The 18,222-nt window shown below is 58.5% G+C and overlaps 2 protein-coding genes across 2 annotated transcripts in view; both read right to left on the reverse strand.

Annotated features, from left to right (window-relative positions):
- The window catches only part of LOC137148303 (alpha-2-macroglobulin-like protein 1), a gene marked incomplete at its 3' end in the record, with an annotated part of 29,291 nt that extends 18,684 nt beyond the window's left edge, over window positions 1-10,607 (reverse strand). Inside the window, exons 1-9 of the mRNA XM_067540950.1 lie at window positions 10,464-10,607; window positions 9,254-9,443; window positions 8,654-8,816; window positions 8,089-8,141; window positions 7,001-7,021; window positions 6,025-6,178; window positions 4,947-5,031; window positions 4,622-4,748; window positions 1,335-1,443 (exon numbers count right to left, since the gene is read on the reverse strand). Of these exons, the coding sequence (XP_067397051.1) occupies window positions 1,335-1,443; window positions 4,622-4,748; window positions 4,947-5,031; window positions 6,025-6,178; window positions 7,001-7,021; window positions 8,089-8,141; window positions 8,654-8,816; window positions 9,254-9,443; window positions 10,464-10,534 (973 nt within the window). The remainder of the gene's footprint in view (window positions 1-1,334; window positions 1,444-4,621; window positions 4,749-4,946; window positions 5,032-6,024; window positions 6,179-7,000; window positions 7,022-8,088; window positions 8,142-8,653; window positions 8,817-9,253; window positions 9,444-10,463) is intronic.
- A 5,931-nt stretch (window positions 10,608-16,538) lies between these two features.
- The window catches only part of LOC137148322 (alpha-2-macroglobulin-like protein 1), a 33,306-nt gene continuing 31,622 nt past the window's right edge, over window positions 16,539-18,222 (reverse strand). Inside the window, exon 34 of the mRNA XM_067540968.1 lies at window positions 16,539-18,068. Within this exon, the coding sequence (XP_067397069.1) occupies window positions 18,034-18,068 (35 nt within the window). The 3' untranslated portion in view covers window positions 16,539-18,033. The remainder of the gene's footprint in view (window positions 18,069-18,222) is intronic.

The raw sequence follows: 18,222 nt of genomic DNA on the forward strand, positions 1-18,222 counted from the left end.
GTGTCTTCCTGGGAGGGGCACATCCAGCGGGAGAGTGTCTACCTGCCTGGGTCTGGGTGGTTTTATTATGTGCGCTGGAGTCCCACCTCCCGTGGTTCCAGATCAGACCAGTGCCCATCGAGCCCGGCATCCTGCCTCCTGTGGTACCAGATCAGATCATTGGCCCAGAGTCCCGTCTCTCACAATAGCTGATGCCGCATGTTGTGCATTTTATGTCCTGCCACCTTGCCATAGCTAACAGAGCTAGACTACTGTAGCACAGCTCAGCCATTCTGTCTGCTCTTAGAGCAGCTGAATAAGGCCCTGTCTGTGTGTGTTTACATCTCTGTGTCCCTGGCTGCTGGTTCTCTCTGAGTGCAAGTCACTTCCAAAGATCCAAACACAACACCGCACACATCAGAGGAAGGTGGCTGTGCCCGGCTGTACCTAGGGCAGGGGGACCCCTGCCAGATCCTGGCCGAGAGCAGCCTCCAACAGAAGCAGAGAAGCAGACGAGAAGCTCGTCATCATGTCAGCTAATGTGAAAGATGGGCCCCACCAGAACCCCGGCTGTGAGCAGCCCCAGCTGTGGGGAGTTGGGCTCTACATCTGGATCTGAGCTCACACAAGGGCTCGGTCCCTGTGAGGGGCTGAAGTGGATCCCAGATCCAAATCCCCTGGGCACATCTCTAGAGCAGCTGAGCTAGAAACGACATTATCACATGTGCAACAGAGACCCCTCTGCCTCCGGGGGATCACTGTCCTGGGCCGTGTGTACATGTGCTCAGCAGCATATTACAGGCTGGGTCAAACCTCCCTGAGGCTGGTGCAGTAAAGACAGCCTTAAACACACTTCAGCTGCTTTATTTCAGCCCCTTTAACAAAGGCACATGCGACTCTGCCCAGGAATTACAACTAGCTGGGTGGAGGCTTCGTTGGCTAATCGATTTTGTGGTAAGGGCAGGATGGGGGTGCACAGATAGGGAAGGAAGCTGCAGACGCAGCCTGAACAAGCCCTGTGGCCCTGACAAAAGCCTACAGGGAGGGTTTCTGAGCTTTGGGGCTGCCATCAAGGACCCGGTCTCCTGTTGTTTGGCTCCTCCTGTGTTCAGGGAAACAGGACTTTGCACTTTCTTGGTAAATAAACAAAACTGCATCAAAGAGACCCTGCCTCCAACGCCATTTCACCTGCTCCCTAGAACAGCCTGCAAACCCCCCGCCCAATTTTGGCTCATCGCATGGATAAAAAATGCATGTTTGTGTTTGCGTTCAATAGTGCATGTGTGTGCATGGGGCTGCACGCATCAGTCTGTGTCTGTGGATGCCTGTGCACGGGAGTACGTGTTGGGTCCCACCTGTTCCCTCCTCCACTAGCGATGCCTGGAGACATATCATGTAGCCAGAGTGAGCCAGGTCGAATGGAGCCGTCCCCACCTCTCTGGAGAAGCAGCCGTTCCTCTCAGTCTAGAGGGAGAGAATCACAGTCTGGTTAGCAGCAGCCAGGCCCGGCACGTGTCAGCTCAGCAGGTCTCTAATGGCTGGGTCTGGTCAGTACTTGGAGGGGAGACACTCAAAGGAAGCCTGGGGGTGAAAGCAGCAGTGGGGGATTCTCTGGCCTTGGAGTCAGCCCTGACTGCGGTGTCCCAGCGTGGTGCTAGGGGCGCTGTGCGGCTGGAGCTGCTGTCGTTGGAGGAGCTGCGAAAGGAGGCCCTGGCCACTCGTGCCCATCCCAGCCGAGTGATATTTACTGTCTCAGTATCTATCCCTTTCCTTGTGGTGCCCAGCGTTCTGTTCGCTACATTGACGCTGCCGCGCACTGAGCGGATGTGTTCAGAGAACTGCCCACAGTGACGCCAAGATCTCTGTCCTGAGCGTAACGGCTAATTTAGACCCCGCCATGTTGTAGGTACGGCTGGGATTACGTTTTCCAATGTGCACTGCTTTGTAGGTATCAACATGGACTTTCACCTGCCGTTTGGTTGCCCAGTCTCATGAGCTGTATGTGCCCGCGCTGGCCCAGCAACCGAAGGGCTGCACAGGCACTGCCAGGCCGGCCATTGCTGGTTGGCAGCCTCGACGCAGCTGGGAGGATAAAAGGACGGAGAAGCAGAGGGGCAGGGCGGGGCGGCCACCAGCAGAGGAAGCAGGCCTGGAGGCTAAGGACACTTCAGAGCATGGCTTTGCTCTCTGCCCATGCTGGGTAATCCTGGCTAATAGACACTGCTAACAGCTAATACCATCTGGTCTCAGTGACTTATTACTTTTTAATTTATCCATTTTCTCCAAACCTCTGGGACAGAATGTACTGCTGTGTTCACACCCTACACACCACTGTAATAATTTTAGTACAAGGCAAGTCTTGTAAGGTGTCATCTGAAAACTTATAATTTGCTGGTCGGTATCATCCTGACAAAATAAGTGTGACAGCATTGTATGTTCAATTGTAAGATTACCCTGTACAATGTTATGAACACTTGTTCCAAACCAACAGTGCTGGCCAGATTAGCAAATAGGTCTGTGCTAAACAAAAGAAGGGGTGCTCTGCTACATTTGCATTTAAGCATTTGTTGTACTCTGGGAGAAGGGGTGCTGACCTAGAGGGCTCGGGCAGTCAGACTGCTGAAAGCATGTGGTGAGAAACCTCGCTTGGATCTGCTATAGTTTGTGACGTTAGCTGTTAGTAAATGTCTTCTCTTTATTTTTCTTGTAACATTTCTGGCTTTTATGCCTCAATACTTGTACTCATGTAAATCTGTCTCTTTGTAGTTAATAACCTTGTTTGATTGTTTTATCTAATCCAGTGTGTTTCAACTGAAATGCATGGAAAACTCCATTTGGGTTGTCCAGTTGTTCTCTCAAAGGAATAACAGACAATGTAACTTGTATCGTCCAGGAGAGAGCTGGGCAGTACAAGACACACATTTCTGGGGGGAAATCTAGGACTGGGGGTGGATGGGGGTCACCCTGCAACATAACCAAGGCTGGTGAGAGCTGGAGTATAACCCATGGGTGGCTGGCAGGCTGCAGTTACACACAGACACTCAGGGTGTGACCCACATGCTGGAGGCTGTTTGTGAGCGGTCCAGGTGGCAGCTACTGCAGCAAAGCATCGTAAGACACACAAGGTTGCAGGGCAGGAGTGACACAGTCCAACACTACTCTGGATTGTGCCTGGTGTGTCACAACCTCCTCAACTGACGCCTCAATCTGGGACAGTTCCTCAGATTTGTCACCTAGAAAGAATGGCTCAGGCGTGGGAACGTCGGACACAGGCGCTGCAGTGAAGACTGATGCAGAGAATTCATTTAGCTTCTCCACACCAGCCTTGTCTTCGCTGAGTTCTCCTTCAGCACAGATCCCGCTGTGCTCTCCAGCCAGCATGGTGTTAACTCTGCAAAGCTCATGACGCAATTGCGTGATAGGCCACATCTTCCATCAATTCAAGACTTGTTTGATCCATAGAATCTTAGAATCATAGAGTTGGAAGGGACCTCAGGAGGTATCTAGTCCAACCCCCTGCTCAAAGCAGGACTAACCCCAGCTATACCATCCCAGCCAGGGCTTTGTCAAGCCACAGCTTAAAAACCTCTAAAGATGGAGATTCCACCACCTCCCTAGGTAACCCATTCGAGTGCTTCACCACCCTCCTAATAAAAAACTTTTTCCTAATGTCCAACTTAGACCTCCACAACTGCAACTTGAGACCATTGGTCCTTGTTCTGTCATCTGCCATCATTGACAACAGCCTAGCTCCATCCTCCCTGGAAACCCCTTTCCGGTAGTTAAAGGCTGCTATCAAATCCCCCCTCATTCTTCTCTTCTGCAGACTAAACAAGCCTAGTTCCCTCAGCCTCTCCTCATAAGTCTTGTGCTCCAGCCCCCTAATCATTTTTGTTGCCCTCCGTTGGGCTCTCTCCAACTTGTCCACATCCTTTTTGTAGTGGGGGGCCCAAAACTGGACACAATACTCCAAATGCGGCCTCACCAATGCCGAATAGAGGGGAATAATCACTTTCCACGATCTGCTGGCAATACTCCTACTAATGCAGCCCAATATGCTATTAGCCTTCTTGACAAGCAGGGCACACTGCTCACTCATGTCCAGCTTCTTGTCCACTGTTACCCCCAGGTCCTTTTCTGCAGAACTGCTGCCTAGCCTGTTGGTCCCCAGCTGTGCATCGGATTCTTCCGTCCTCTGCACTTGTCCTTGTTGAACCTCATCAGATTTCTTTTGGCCCAATCCTCCAGTTTGTTTAGGTCCTTCTGTATCCTATCCCTACCTTCCAAGGTAACTACCACTCCCCCTAGCTTAGTGTCATCTGAAAACTTGCTGAGGGTGCAATCTACCCCATCCTCCAGCCCCCACCCCAGCTGAGGAACCTCTAGGGAGCCAGGGCCTGATTCACCTGCACTGATTCCAGTTTTACACCAGTCTCTCTCCACAGTCATCACTGGGGTCGCTCCTGATTTACCCCATTGACAGTGAGAGGTGGATCAGGCCCCCACTCTGCAAAATGCTTTGAAACCCTGGGAGCACAAAATATACCAGAGGAATGTACAGCATCATCAAAGCAAGTCCCAGCGCCCCCCTTTGGCATCCAGCAGCATGTCACATATGCCCGCCCTGCCCAGGCGCACTCACCTGGCCAGTGAGCTCTATGCACAGATTCTCATCAGGGTCTTCATCAGAATCCACCCAGTAATACGAGTCTGGTTCCCGACACAGGCTGGCCTGGACTCTCCCCAGGACGGGCTTCCCGTAGGTGTATCTGTTTGGCAGAGGGGAGGGAGAGAGTAAGTGGGAGGTGAGGGGGGCCGATGCTCACAGGGGGCTCCCATGTGGGGGTGTTGGTGGTTTGGGTGGGAGTGTGACCCCGGTACTGAGCACGTGGCAGGCAGGGGCAGGCTCAGGCCCAGGGTGGTGTCAGGCCCCCTTCACTGGCTGGCAGGGCTGGGTTCACACTCACCGGCCGCACACTCGCAGTGAGATCGTCTCATCCAGCATCGTCACCACGGGGGGCAGCTCGACGGTCACTTCGAACTTGGGCAGCACTGGGGGGCAGAGAGGGACAGGGTGAGATGGACCCACAGCCCCGGCTCGGGAGTCTTGTTGTGACTCTCAGGATAGCTGGCAGCTTTGGGGCATCTCCTCACCCCTGCAGCATCTCGTGGACCCTGCCCAAGTGGTTGCCATGGCGACGACTAACAATGGCCTGGAGGCCGGCAGCGTCGGCGATCACATGGCCATCGCTTCCCATCAGCCCCTGGGGCAGGACGAGGCTGCTCGGTGCCCGGGCAACGGCTGGGCCTGCGCTGGGCAGGGGCCATGGGGCAGAGGGGCAGGAGGACAGGGCAGCCCCCAGGCCGTGGATGGGCCAGAGAATGAGCAGCTGACCCCACCTGGAGACCCCTGCTCGGCCTGGGGGCGGGGCTAGTCCCTCCTCGCCACGCCCAGACTCAGCTCCTCGGCGCCCCGTGGCCCCGGTGATGGGCGCTGGGCAGGGCCAGGGCGGTGGGGAGCAGCATCCCCACCTCGGCCAGTGCCCGGCTCCACCCGGCCCGGCCCTCCGGGGAGACGTGGGACAGTCCGGCCTTTAACCGTCCTCCAGCCCTGCCTGCAAGTGCTGATTGGCTGCCTTCCCCACTGCCCCGCCTCCTGTGGGAAGAGCAGCCAATCAGCTGCTGAAGGAGCAGGCAGAGCTCCCCCCCCCTCAGGAGCCAAAGGAGCTTTTGGGAAGGGGAGGGGGAGAGGGACCAGCTAAAACCATGAACACGGGGGAGGGGGAGCTGAGAGAGCCCAGCACCTAGGTCACTGCAGTGGGGCAGGGACGGGGGGAGGCAGGGAGACTGAATTCCCCCTCCAGTGCCCTGTGCTGGGAGCAGTGGGCAAGGGGTGGCTGAGGCCCGGGAGAGTTTGGGGCCGGCTGGGACAGTCCCAGGGCTCTGAGCTCCCAGGGACGCTCTGACAGGGCCCCACAGACACATCTCCCCAAGGAGACTCATGAATCCCCTCCCGCCCCACCTGCCCCGAGCCCAGCTGCGCACCGTATTCCTCCACGCTGAACGAGTGCCTCCTCCCCTCCGCCTCGATGGCGTATGTCCCCAGAGCCGGCTCTGCAGACAGTGGCAGGGACAGCTCCACGATGCCCTGCTGCGGAGTCACATCTCGCCACTGGGCGATGCGGTTCCCACTGGGATCCTGGCACACGGACACGCCCTGCTCAGCCTCTGCCCCCACAGACGGCTCCTCCCGTCAGCCCCGAGTGCGCCTCCTGCTGCTGACGGGGGCTGGATCGACGGCCGGGGGCACAAATCCTTCTCTTTACCCCTGGAGCAGGCACCGCCGGGCAGCTGCTGGGCAAGTTCCCCACACGGTGCCCCTGCCAGCGCCCCTCAGCCCTGACCGGAGGGCACCACCTCTGGGGAGGGACAATCTCCCACAGGCACCTCATCAGCCTGGACACAGCCCAGGGAACAGGCCGTAGGGACCATTCCCATCTCAGCTCTAGCCCTCTGGGGTAATGTTCCCTGTCCCCTCCCCCGTGCAGCCTCCCCAAACCTCCACCCCTCCCCTCTGCCCCTGCAGGTAACAGAGACCCTCCCTCCTTCCCTCCCCTTCCCCCATCTGGGGTCCCCAGGGAGCTCCCCGCTGAGTTCCCCTGGCCTGACCCAGACTTCGGGGGCTGGGAACATTCAAGGCGAGCGACTCAGGCAGGGATCCCAGCCTGGCCCAAGCCTCCTGACCCCCGGACAGACAGCCCCAGACTGCAAACTCGGGGTGGGGAGGGCGTAACCCGATGGCACAAATGTCCCCTCCCTGCCCCATGTGGCCCAGCCCAGCAATGCCCTGGGCTCTGGGACCCTTTGCACCACACAGCAGGGCCCAGGGGGCTAGGGCTGGATTTGCCAGACACTGTGGTCACAGCCCAGCCTCCTCTGGGCTCCCGCCCACTGAACACCCCCCGATGCCCTCGAAGGAGCCAGACAGGAAGAGGAGGAGGCTGGATTGGGACAGACTGACCTGCAGGGTCACCAGGGGCAGCTGCAAAGCAAACAGACAGGAGAGGGCTCGGTTAGAGGGGCAGGAAACACCCCACAGTGCCCAGGCATCTGCCTGTGACCTGCCCAGGCCGGGTGTGTGTGGGGCTGTGGGGGATCGTACGGGCAGCAGCGCGGGTGACCGAGAGCAGGGAGATGACGGGGAGCCCACAGCCCTGCCCACGCTGGGACCGTGAAGCTGCAGCTCTGCCCCTCCCTGCGACGGTGGATACAGGCGGTGGGTGCGGGTCTGTCCGTGGAGGAGCAGGGCCGAGCTGCTGGTGTCTCGCCAATGCGCAGTGTGAGGGCCGGGCTGTGCTGCAGCCAGTGGCCGTGCCAGGGGGCGGGGGGAGCTGTAAATCTGGGTGTGCCCAGTGGGCCTGCCTCTGCCACCCTCACTCAGAGGCCCGGCAGTGCCAGGCTGAAGGTGCTAATGACGGTCATCCCGGGGCGGGGCCTTGCACCCACAGACACGCACAGACTGCATTCGAGCCAGGCCCAGTGGGTGCCCAGTGCCCGCTGCCAGGTCAGCGAAGGTGCAATCAACCCCCTGTGCAGTAAAGTGACTGCAGACAAGTGAGGCCACTGCCCAGGGCACCAGGCTGCGAACCCAAGGCTCAGCCCCAGCTACAGCCGAGCCAGACGTGCACCCGGCTCTTTTAGCTAGCGCAAGCCCTGATATCGCCAGGCTGCCAGCCCGCCCGGGAGACTCGCCCACGGCAGCCGCGTAGACCAGGGTGGCCACTGAGGCACTCCCAGACACCAGCCTGTCTGGTACTTCCAGGAATGTCTGAGTCCGTCTGTCCGTGTGCAGTGTCCGTGAGGAGTCCATGTGGCGTGACTTGCACACACGGCGAATGTGAGTCCACGCTGGTGGAGGCAGAGCGACGCGCTCTTCCGAATGGCAGCCCCCGTCTGACACCAGACAACAGCATGGGCTGGATGGGGGCAAACCCCCAAAAAGAGACCGTTCGATTTCACACTGGACGCGTGGCCTCCAGGGTAGACAGAGCGACCGAGTTCAGTGCCCCAGGGCCTGTTACCTGCCCCCAGCCCCGCCCCTGCGCTCACCTTCCTGCTGCTGGGAACGAAGTCTTTGTCCAAACGGACGATTCGAAACTTCACTGCAAAGGAGCAGACGCAGAGGCAGGGATCAGCCCCGGCTGCGTTTGCCCGAGTGAATTCCCAGCTGGGGACGCAGCCCGCCAGACGCTCTGGGATCTGCGGCCTCTGCGAACCCGCAGAATGGCCCAGGCTGGGCAGCGCGGCCCAGGCTTCCCCAGGCTGCCCTCTGCCAACGTGCCGTGGCCCTGCCCTGAGCGGCTGGAGGGGAGCTCAGCCTCCCGAGCCCAGCCAACCCCGGCTTCCCTGCTGAGGCTGCCAGAGGAGGCCGATCGATGCCCCTGCAGCATCTGTGCCGTCACCAAGGACGGGCTGAGACCCCCACGTCAGTCCATACAGGCCCCAAACAGGCTCAGCCTTTGGGTCTCCCTCCCTCTGGGGCCGGGTGCAGCTGGGGACCTCATAGTGAGAGTTCCGTACCCACTGCTGGGGTCCATCCTGTCCCCAGAGCCCGGGAGTCCATCCCAAGGGCCTGGGCCCCTCAAAATGCCTCCAGCAGCTCCTGCCCTCTCACCTGTCTGTCCCGGCTTGTAGACGGCCTTGTCTGTCTGCACAAAGGTCCCGGGCTCCAGCGCCTGCACCAGCACTTCCTTCTGCTCACAGAATTTCAGGGAATCTCCCCGGATGGAGACATTCAGCTCTGCAACTTCCTGCTTCCCCCCAGATGGGGCCGGGACCTGCACACAGGAAACCCCAGCAAGGTCAGAGCGGCTGGAACGGGCTGGTTGTGGGGCAGACCCGCTATCGTGGGGGGGGGGGCAGTGGTGTTTGTGAGTCACCGTTACAACCCCCCCAGACACAGGAACCCCCCCGCCCAGGGGACTGTGAATGGGAGGGAGCATGGACAAGGGGCGCTCGGTGGAGCTGGAAGCCAAGGCGCCCTCTGTCCCTGCACCCGTCCCGTCCCGGCTCCCTCCTGCGCTCACTGCTGAGGGCCGCTCTCGAGGGCTGCGGCTGCAGCTGCCCAGTGAGTGAGCAGCTCCCTGCGCACGGCCAGTCCCCTGAGCCCTCCTGTGCCCGGCCTGCGGCTGGGCTGGGGCTGCAGACCCAGCGCTGAAGGGCGCCGTGCCCATGGCAGTGCCCCGGGCCGTGCTGGCGGCTGCGGGCGGCTCACCTGGAAGCGCACGTTCTCGTGCAGATGGGGCCCCTGGACCTCTCTCTCCAGCAGGGTGATGGCGCTGGTCCCATTCCCCCTCTCCAGCCGCACGCTCACCCGGACGGTCTCGTTGAGGGCGCTGAGATGAACTGACACCGTCCCCGTGTGCGGGTGGTAGAGCTCGGCTGGGCTCACCACCACATAGTGCCTGGGGAGGGAAGCACGGGGGAAGGGATGGGAAGGGACAGCCCAGAGGGTCGGGGGTGACTCCGATTTCTGAGTGTCCCTCCTGCCGGGGACAGAGCTGGGTCGAAGGTGCTGGAGGCTGATTCTTCTCCCTCGCCACAGGGCAGGGACAGGACAAGCCCCCCCGCTCCTGCTCCTCCCCCCATCCCAGCCCCAGCCCCAGCCTGCCTTCTGTGGATCTTGGCGAGCCCTCGGGGCGCAGGGAGGAGCTCAGTCCCCATCCAGGCTGGGCCTCTCGGCTGCTCAGCCTGCCCGGAGGGGACAGCTGGGGCGCTGAGAGTGAGCAGAGACCTCTGTGCCTGGCAGGGGGTGGCTGGTTAGTCTGTGGCTGTTCTGAGCCCCTGAGCCCTTTGCAGCCGGTAACCGGCTGAGAGAAACCCCAGCCCCACCCCCAGCCCAGTCTGCACCCCGGGGCCTTCGCCCGCTCGTGCGGGACCCATTCATTGGCTTTAGCACCTTCCGGCCACTCCCTGGTTCTGGCTGAGACGTTTGTTTAACGCACTTTGTTGCTCTATAATTTTATTTTATTTCAATGGTGCCTGGAGCCCAGCCCAGACTGGGCCTCACCGCGCTGGGGCGTCCATACACGGAGCCAGAGACAGGCCGTGGCCGAGAACGTTCCAGGCTGACGAGAGCTGTCGGCCACAGAGGATTCTTAGCCCCTGGTTCACAGAGCAGCCGAGGCTCAGGGAGGGTCAGTGTCTGGCCCAGGGCGCACAGGACGTTTGTAGCAGAGCTGGGCACTGCCCCAGATCTCCTGTGCCCCAAGCCATGGCCTTAACTACAGAGCCACCCCCCCCCCACCCGCCTCTGAGAAGGGAGAGCAGGGGGGACCCAGTGCCAGGGACTGAGCTCCCAAGGAGAACGTAACTGTCCCGTGCGTTTCGGATCGAGCAGCCCCCCTGCCGGTGCCCTAGGCTGCTTCCAGCCATCCCACGCCGACCACCACAGATACAGACAGACAGACACGGACAGGGCTTACGGCTCTGCAGACATCCCAGCTGTGAGGTGCAGGAGGAGGAGCAGGCAGGCCGGGGTCACTGGGGCCCCCATTCCTGGGGTGCGGACAGACAGGCAGACGCGAGGGGACAGACACACGTCACACCCCTCCGGGTCCTTCTTCCTCCCTCTCTGCCACGCTCTGTGCTGAGACCAGCCTGCTCTGCCCTGACAGAGACTCTGGAGCGGGAGCGTCGCCTTTGATCCGGGGGTAAACAAGGGTCGTCTCAGGTCTCTGGCTGGGGCTGGGACGCAGCTAGGACAATATTTACCCACCACCCCCAGCTGCTGGATTGGAGGCTCTGACAGGTTGGTGCAACTTGAGTCAGACGATGCTGCCAGCCAAAGGCTCAGGCTGGCCAGAGAGGCCCCTTGCATTGGTTACATGGCAGGGGTGAGACCCTCCGCCAGACAGTGATGATGCAGTAGCCAGGATGCCGGGAAAGCCCTGGCAGGAGCAGGGGGGAGGAGCTTGCTGTGAAATGAGCTCGTTAACGTGGGTTCGGGTGGTGACCCCACTACTGCAATGCAAAGAAGAAGATTAGGGTTGCCAAACACTTCTCATGAGAACCCCATTCTCAATCGCTTATAACTCTCCCAAACTGTGTCTGCAGGGGATGAAATCTCCATGCTCAGTCTCTGCCTTGGGTTGAATTTTTTTGTAAAGTTTCAGCAAAAACGAGTTGAGCCATTTCCGAGAACAAGGTTAGCATTAAGACAGGTAGTTATTTTCCAGGGTAATCCATTTTTCTGACCATTTCTCTGAAGACCTTTAGTGCCTCCATGCTTTGGAGTCCGGAATTGAAACGTGGCAGGGTGATTGGGCTGGGGAAAGAGAAGTCTTTTTCCTGTTGCTATGAAAATCTGGCTTGGTTATAAAGTACAGAACATGGCCATGCGCACATGTTCAGTAGATGTCTGACTTGTTTCCCAGTCACTGACAACTTGGAAGAAAATGATCTGGAATGGTTATGGATCATTGTCCTAACCAACAAAGCACAAGAAGGGATATTAGCTGGTGTCTGGGGCAGATCACCAAATCACACTAAGGAACGGGATGAGCGGCTGCTTCTGCAGCTATTAATACAGTGTAGGAAAAAAGCTGTGAGAAGTACCCGTAGGGTCGGCTGTGGAGTCCCCTGGACCCTCTGGAGTCGTGCCTCCATAGAGGGCTCTGCTGACCCTCCTCCTCTTCAGTTCCTTCTTGCCGGTTGGCTCCGACAGAGGGGCAGGCAGGTGGGTCTTGGAATGGACATAGAATCTCTATCCATTTTATAGTCCATGAGCAACACATCTCTAATAGCTGGGTCCTCTTCCTGAACGGTTTGGTCCATTCAGTGTAGAAGGCTAAGGCCCTCCTGACATCTAACGAGTGCAGCCTCCGCTCCCTGCTAGCAGCGTGCGGATTTTGAAAGAAAATCAGGAGAAAAATGTCCAGGTTTGTGTGGAAATGAGAGATGACCTTCGGTAGAAGGGCTGGATGAGGGCGGAGATGCGCCTTATCTTTAAAGAAAGTCATATAGGTGGTTCTGATGTAAGTGCTTTGAGCTCAGATACTCTGCTGGCCGAAGTAATGACTATGAGAAAGGCCACCTTCCAGGACAGATGAAGGAGACAGCAGGTTGCTAGAGGCTCAAACGGAGGTCCCATCAGCCTTGAGAGGACGAGGTTGAGGTCCCACTGGGCCACCGGCGAGTGTGTCAGTGGGTACAGACTGTCCAGCCCTTACAGAAACCGCGCAACCAAGGGGTTAGTGAACACTGAGCAACCGGATTCTCCGGGATGGAATGCAGACATGGCAGCCAAGTGGACTTTAATTGATGAGCTGGAGAGGCCCTGTTGCTTAAGGTGCAGTAAATAGTCCAAGATTGACAGAATCGATACCATCGTGGGTTGACTACCCTTCTGAGCTGCCCAAATTGAAAATCGTTTCCACTTTGCTAGATAAGTAGCCCTGGTAGAGGGTTTCCTACTACCGAGGAGGACCTCCCTAACTTGCTGCCAACATGCTAACTCCGTGTGGGTTCAGCCACGGAGCTGCCATGCCGTGAACTTGAGATTGGGATGTCGCCACATGCCGCGTTCCTGGGTGATCAGGTCTGGGAGCAAAGGCTCAGTGATCGGCGTGGCCACTGAAAACTTGACGAGGGTGGTGAACCAGTGCTGCTGGGGCCAAGCGGGGGCTATTAGGACCCCTGAGGCCCTCTCCTGCCTGATCTTTAGCAGGACCCTGTGGATGAGAGGGGTTGGGGAAAGGCATAAAATAGCTGGCCTGTCCATGGAATAAGAAAGGCGTCCACAGTGCACCCAGGGCTGTGGCTCTGAAAGAAGCAGAACTGTAGACACTTCCTGTTGAGCTTTGTAGTGAATAAGTCCACCCAGGGAATACCCCAGAGATGGAAAATGCTGCTCAACACATCTGGGCGAATTGACCACTTGTGAGTGAGGAAGGACCTGCTGAGGTTGTTAGCCAATGTATTCTGGATCCAGGGAAGTACGATGCCTCCAGGTGTATCGATCGAGCAATGCAGAATTCCCACAGCCTGAGGGCTTCCTGGCACAGGGCAGAGGAGCGAACTCCACCGTGTCTGTTTGTACAGAATATCGCTGTTGTATTGTCTATTAGGACCGATACTACTTTGCCCTCCAGGTGTCCTCAGAAGGTCTGACAAGCCAGACACACTGCTCTCAACTCACTCACATTGATGGGCAGCGAAAGTTCTGCTTGGGACCATAGACCTTGGGTCTTGAGGTCCCCAGATGAGCTCCCCAGCCCACTGCTGATGCATCCGTGACCAGACATATCGAAGGACAGGGTGGTGAGAAAGGGCCTCCTGCCCATACCACGCGAAGATCGCACCAATCTAGGGTCTCTAGAACTGAGGGGGGTGTGAGACCACCTTGTCTATGTTGCCCCGAGCCGGGTAGTAAACGGAGGCCAGCCATGCTCGCAGGGGCGTGAACTGTAGTCTCGCATGCCGTACTACATAGGTGCAGGCCGCCATGTGGCTTAGCAGCTTTAGACACTTCCGAGCCGTGGTCTGAGGATATCACTCTATTATGCCGCGCAGGGCCAGGAAACAAGCCTTCGGGAGGGACGCACTGGCCCGTCCAGAGTCCAACACCGTCCCGATGAACTCTATCCTCTGGATGGGCATAAGTGATGACTTCTGTTCGTTGAGAATAAGGCCCAACCTGTCGAAGGTAGTCCGTATCGGACTGACGTCTGCCTCCACTTGTGCCCTGGTGCGTTTCTTCATGAACCTGTTCAGGTTCTGCAAGTCACGGATGGGATGAAGACCTCCCTTGGCTTTCATATAGGAAATAGCGGGAGTAGAAACCCTTTCCCCTTAATTCCTGAGGCACCTCCTCCACTGCCCCCACTCCTAGAAGTGCTAGCACCTCTTGCTGAAGAAGTTGCTTGTGAGAGGGGTCCCTGAAGACAGGAGGGGGGATGAAAATTGGAGCGACTATCCCAGTTCTATCATGCGTAGAATCCATCAATCTGATGTGATCTGGACCAGGCACGGTAGAAGTGGAATAGACGGCCCGAACACAAAGAAGGGGGTGGATCCGGAACCGTGATTGGTGCGCCGTTCTCGGGCACCTCTCAAAAGTTTTGCTTAGGGCCATGGGGTTGCCTCACTTGGCCGGAGCCCTGGCTGGAGGATAGAGGTGGCCTCCTATTGTTCCTGCCCCTTCGCCGGTTAGAGTCCTGTCTGTGCTGACCCTGAAAAAACACAGCATGGGCTGAGGCTTGAACAGCTTTTCTGGGTTGATGGAGTGTGCAGTCCGAGGAACTTCAGCATAGCCCTGGAGTCCTTCAAGCGGTGAAGGTTGGAGTCTGTCTGGGATGAAAATAGGCCGGACCCACAAACGGCAGGTCCTGAATGGTGAGCTGCACCTCATGGGGGGGCCCGAGGCTTGGAGCCAGGAACTTGGAGCCAGAAATCCACCGACGGGCTGAGCTCCAGCACGCGTGCACAGCCCCACACGAGCAGGCGCAGACGCGGCTCCCCCAGCGGAGCCCCAGCCGGGTGGGAGGAGAATTCACTTTCCACGTCTGCCCTCACTCTGTGGGGGGGAACCGGGTTTCCTTGGGAAATGGGCAACTTGGATGGGTAACAAAAACACCAGCTGCCCCTGTACCACCCACCCCAGTCCATTCGTACCGGGGGGAGCGGAAGGACCATGCCCCCAGGTGCCAGTCTGAGGGGGCTGCTGGCAGGGCCCTGAGAGGAGGAGCCGCCCCCCTGCTGCAGGAGGAAGCAAGCATCCTCCCGGCCCCTCCGCCCCCGCGCTGGGCACAACAAGGGAGCCGCGGGGACCAGAGCCCGTCTCACACACACACACCCCTGCCGACGGGCGGCCCAGGGCCCCTGTCACGCCTGCTCCCAGCTGCCCCCGCCACCCCCGCAGCCCACCCCCGGGGCATGGCCACGGCTACCTCCAACGGGGAGGTGGGGCACAAATGCAAGTATTGGCCCCAGGCACCGGAGACCCACAGTACGCAACTGTTCTGAGTCCCTGCTGTGGGGTGGGGGGCTTCATGTCTCACTAACATCCCGTGCATTGCAGGGGGCAGACGGGGGAGGGGGATCCATTGGGACTGGCTGAGTCCTGCACAGAGAGACTCAGAAGAAAGCACAAAGCTGCGGGTTTGGAAAGTGGGAGAGGGTGGGTCTGTCCCCTCCCCTCCCCGCCCCCAGCACTGCAGACACCTACACACACTGTGCGGCTGCAGCTGACTTGCCCTGGCTCTGTGTCAGCTCCAGGGACGCCGAGATCTGGCCCCAGGTCACTGGCCCTTGCTGGTTACCCTCAAATATTTACCTGCCCTCTGGGGCGGTTGAAAGGTCACAGGGATTTCAGCACCAACAGGCAATCAGGGCCCTTGGGGGCGGGGTGGGAGCCCCCTGCCCAGGGGAGAGCGATTCAGGAAGGGGGAGAGCATCGGGTGTCAGGCCTGGGGCCCGTATCCCTTGGATGGCGTCCATGGAGGCCTCAGGTCTGTCACGGGCCAGGCCCGGCATCACTGAGCCCGGCTCTGCCCTGGGTTACCGCCGTGCATCCCGAGACAGCCCAGCCAGCAAACCAAACAGCAGCGCAGCCCGTGTGCTCTGGGCACAGCTGCGGGAGCGTCTCCACGAGCAGCACTCACCGCACGGAAATCAGAGCGACTGAGGACAGCCCGTCCTGCCCCTCCCGACCGGTGCCCGGCCCTGCAGGGCTTTGCCAGGGCAGGTGTGAAATGACTCGGGCTGGGCCTGCCGCGCCCCTGCGGGCCAGGCTAGTGGCTCACACCGGGGGGAACGCCTGGCGGTGCCCAGCCTGAGGCCATCCCCGCGGGGAGATCACTGCTGGGGAGCCAGGTTCTGTTCTCTCCTGTGAGGGCCCAGGCCAGGGGCAGGGTGCAGTGGGGCACTCGGGGTGCGGCATCACAGTGACACGGCGCTGGCCTGAGAGTCAGAGCGAGCCGTGGACTCTCCGGAGTAGCCCCGCTGCTGCTCCCTGAGGGCTGCGTTAGCTCCTTCTCTTTCCTGCCTCCTAGGGCCCCACTGCACCCCTCTGCTCACCCTTGCGCTGTGATTGGTCGCCATTCATGCTCCCCCTGTGCTGTGATTGTGTAGTGTTTCATGCAGAGTGTGTCGTGTGAGATGTTTCTGGAGTGCTCATGACACGCTGAACATTACTATTGCAGCGATATGTTTGTTGCAGTGTCAGATGTACGGTTGTGAGGCTCTGCTCTGTATCATTCCCAAACATGTGCCTCCTGGCTCGAAGCAGAGTCAGGGAAAACCCTCCAAGAGCAGAGAGGTAGTTCATGCCTCCCTGAGGCATGAATAAAAGAACCAGCTCCTCCAGGAACGGTGGACTAGGCCAAGCATCGAGAAGGGAAAACTCACGGACTCAGGTGGAGGGGGCCATACTCAGACATTGTTCATCACCTGACCCTGAAGAGGGGGCAAAGGAACATGTTAAGAAGGAGAGAGATTTTGCAATCTCTGTCTCTCTCTCTTCCATTCCATCTACAAACAACATCAAGCAACTGAGACATTGGCCATGGGGGGAGGGGGCGGGGGGCCTGGCTGGAGGCGGACCGGCCAGACTGCATGGTCGCTGTAAGTGTTACGCTTAGTGGAGAATGTGATTTGCCTTTTATTTACTTGGGATCAACTCTGACCTGCTTTCCACTGACTTATAATCACTACAAATCTTTCTGTACCTAATAAATGTGTGTGTTTGTTCTATCTAAAGCAGTGCATGTGGTGTCGTGTGTCAGAGAGTTCATTTAGGGGCACCAGGCTGGAACATAGCAATTTCTCTGATAAAGTGAGGCACTGATCATGGCTTGCATTGCTCAGTGGGCAGCACTGAACATTGCAAGTGGGAAGTTCCTAGGGTTGGATCTGGGACTGGGGGTGTTTGTTGGGGTCATTCTATGGCATAATCCCAGGAGCGGCTGGCCAGAAGCACTCACTCACGGAGCTGAGGGCCGCTAGCTTGCAGGAGGCTGTGCGTGGACTGACCCGGGAGTGGGGGTCACACAGAAGAGTAAGTGCAAGAGGGGCCCAGGAGTGAGGGATTGGGGTGACACAGCTTTACCCCAGTGCAGGTAGCGTGACACTGGGGGTACAGAAGCCAGGCACTGGCAAACAGAAAGAGAAATGTCTTTTTGTGACTGTCCCCTTGCTGTACACAGGACAACACCGTCTTTCCATGTGGGAGCACATCCTACTTCCCAAATACTAACGTACAGCTCTCCTGCCGGGTTCTGGTTTAGCTTCAATCAACTCCTCATTGGTTGAACCTAAACTAAACTAACCCTGCTTCAAACCAAACTAGGTGCATCCACACTGCGCTTTTCACTGGTTTTAGTAAATTGGTTTAAAAACTAATTTCAGTTCAGTGGTTCCATTTTCATGTGGACTTGTGTAACGAGGGCAGCTCTGCCAGCCGGGGCTGGATCACTGGAGGCTGTCGCTGACACTCTCCTCCACAGGGGTTTCAAGCCAAACCCCTCACCACTGACCGTAGGGCTGGGGAAGGGGACAGAGCCGCAGTCCCAGGATCTGGCTGCTCTAAGGATACACAAGACTCATGTGAGGAGCAGCAGAAAGCCAGGCACAAAGTGAGAAAACAGCCACTCAAGCAGATGAGGTTTTAGTTTTACACTGAACCGGTTCTGATGTGCCGCTCCAGGCAGGACGGGCAGCAATCCCAGGGGTCCCCATTGCAGCCCCTGGCCCCACGTGTGACGGACGGCTGGCATCAGGCTGGCCGGTTTGGAGGCTGATAGACGGGATGGCAGGTGGGATGTTTCCAGGATGAACAGGGACATGTTGGCTGAAGAACGTACTAAGAGTCCATGTCTCGGCCGCGGAGCTCCAGCCCCCTTGAAGCCAGGGGCTGGGGGGCAGGGTAGCTGGTACGGGGAGGAGCAGCGGCTGAGAAGGGGCCTGTTCATGCCTCCCACATCCCGGGGTGTCTGGCTGCCGGAGCGGTGCTGTCGGGATGGGTGGGGAAGGGGTCGCCCAGCACGGCCAGGGGCTTCAGCGGGAATTTCCCATCGTGTCAGCGTCAGGGGCTTTAAACAAACACAAACATCCCCTGAGACAGGGATCGAAATCCACACACACCCCGCACACCCGTCAGAGTCCTGTACACATGGCCCCAGAATGCTCCACACCCCCACAAAGACTCTCCCCTCAGATGCACCTCCCAGTCCTCCAGACAGATTC

This window comes from Emydura macquarii, unplaced genomic scaffold, assembly GCF_026122565.2.
Source record: "Emydura macquarii macquarii isolate MOO-44397 ecotype Brisbane River unplaced genomic scaffold, CSIRO-AGI_Emac_v2 contig_629, whole genome shotgun sequence".
In the NCBI taxonomy this organism is placed as follows: Eukaryota; Metazoa; Chordata; order Testudines; family Chelidae; genus Emydura; species Emydura macquarii.